Genomic DNA, 204 nt, shown 5'->3' on the forward strand with positions numbered 1-204 from the left:
ATGGAGAGGTGGGGGCTGCGGCGCCGGGGCCTTGTTTGGCGGCTGCTCCGCATCCCCTTGGGATCCCTTTGCTTACGCTCTCTCTGTGCTGCCGTCCCGCAGACACGACTTCGGAGACGTGTTGTCCCCCCGTGAGACAGAGGCGGCCAGACCCGGCCGAAAGCCAGGCACCCAGAAGCGGCTCTCCAGTATCCTTTGCCGTGC

The 204-nt window shown here is 66.2% G+C and overlaps 1 protein-coding gene across 1 annotated transcript in view; it reads left to right on the forward strand.

The window, feature by feature from the left end:
• NUP107 (nucleoporin 107) overlaps nt 1-204 on the forward strand; it is a 25,006-nt gene continuing 24,802 nt past the window's right edge. The window contains exons 1-2 of the mRNA XM_026052777.1: nt 1-8; nt 103-188. Of these exons, the coding sequence (XP_025908562.1) occupies nt 1-8; nt 103-188 (94 nt within the window). The remainder of the gene's footprint in view (nt 9-102; nt 189-204) is intronic.

This window comes from Nothoprocta perdicaria, unplaced genomic scaffold (assembly GCF_003342845.1).
Source record: "Nothoprocta perdicaria isolate Ctin4 unplaced genomic scaffold, notPer1 scaffold_91, whole genome shotgun sequence".
NCBI classification, from domain to species: Eukaryota; Metazoa; Chordata; class Aves; order Tinamiformes; family Tinamidae; genus Nothoprocta; species Nothoprocta perdicaria.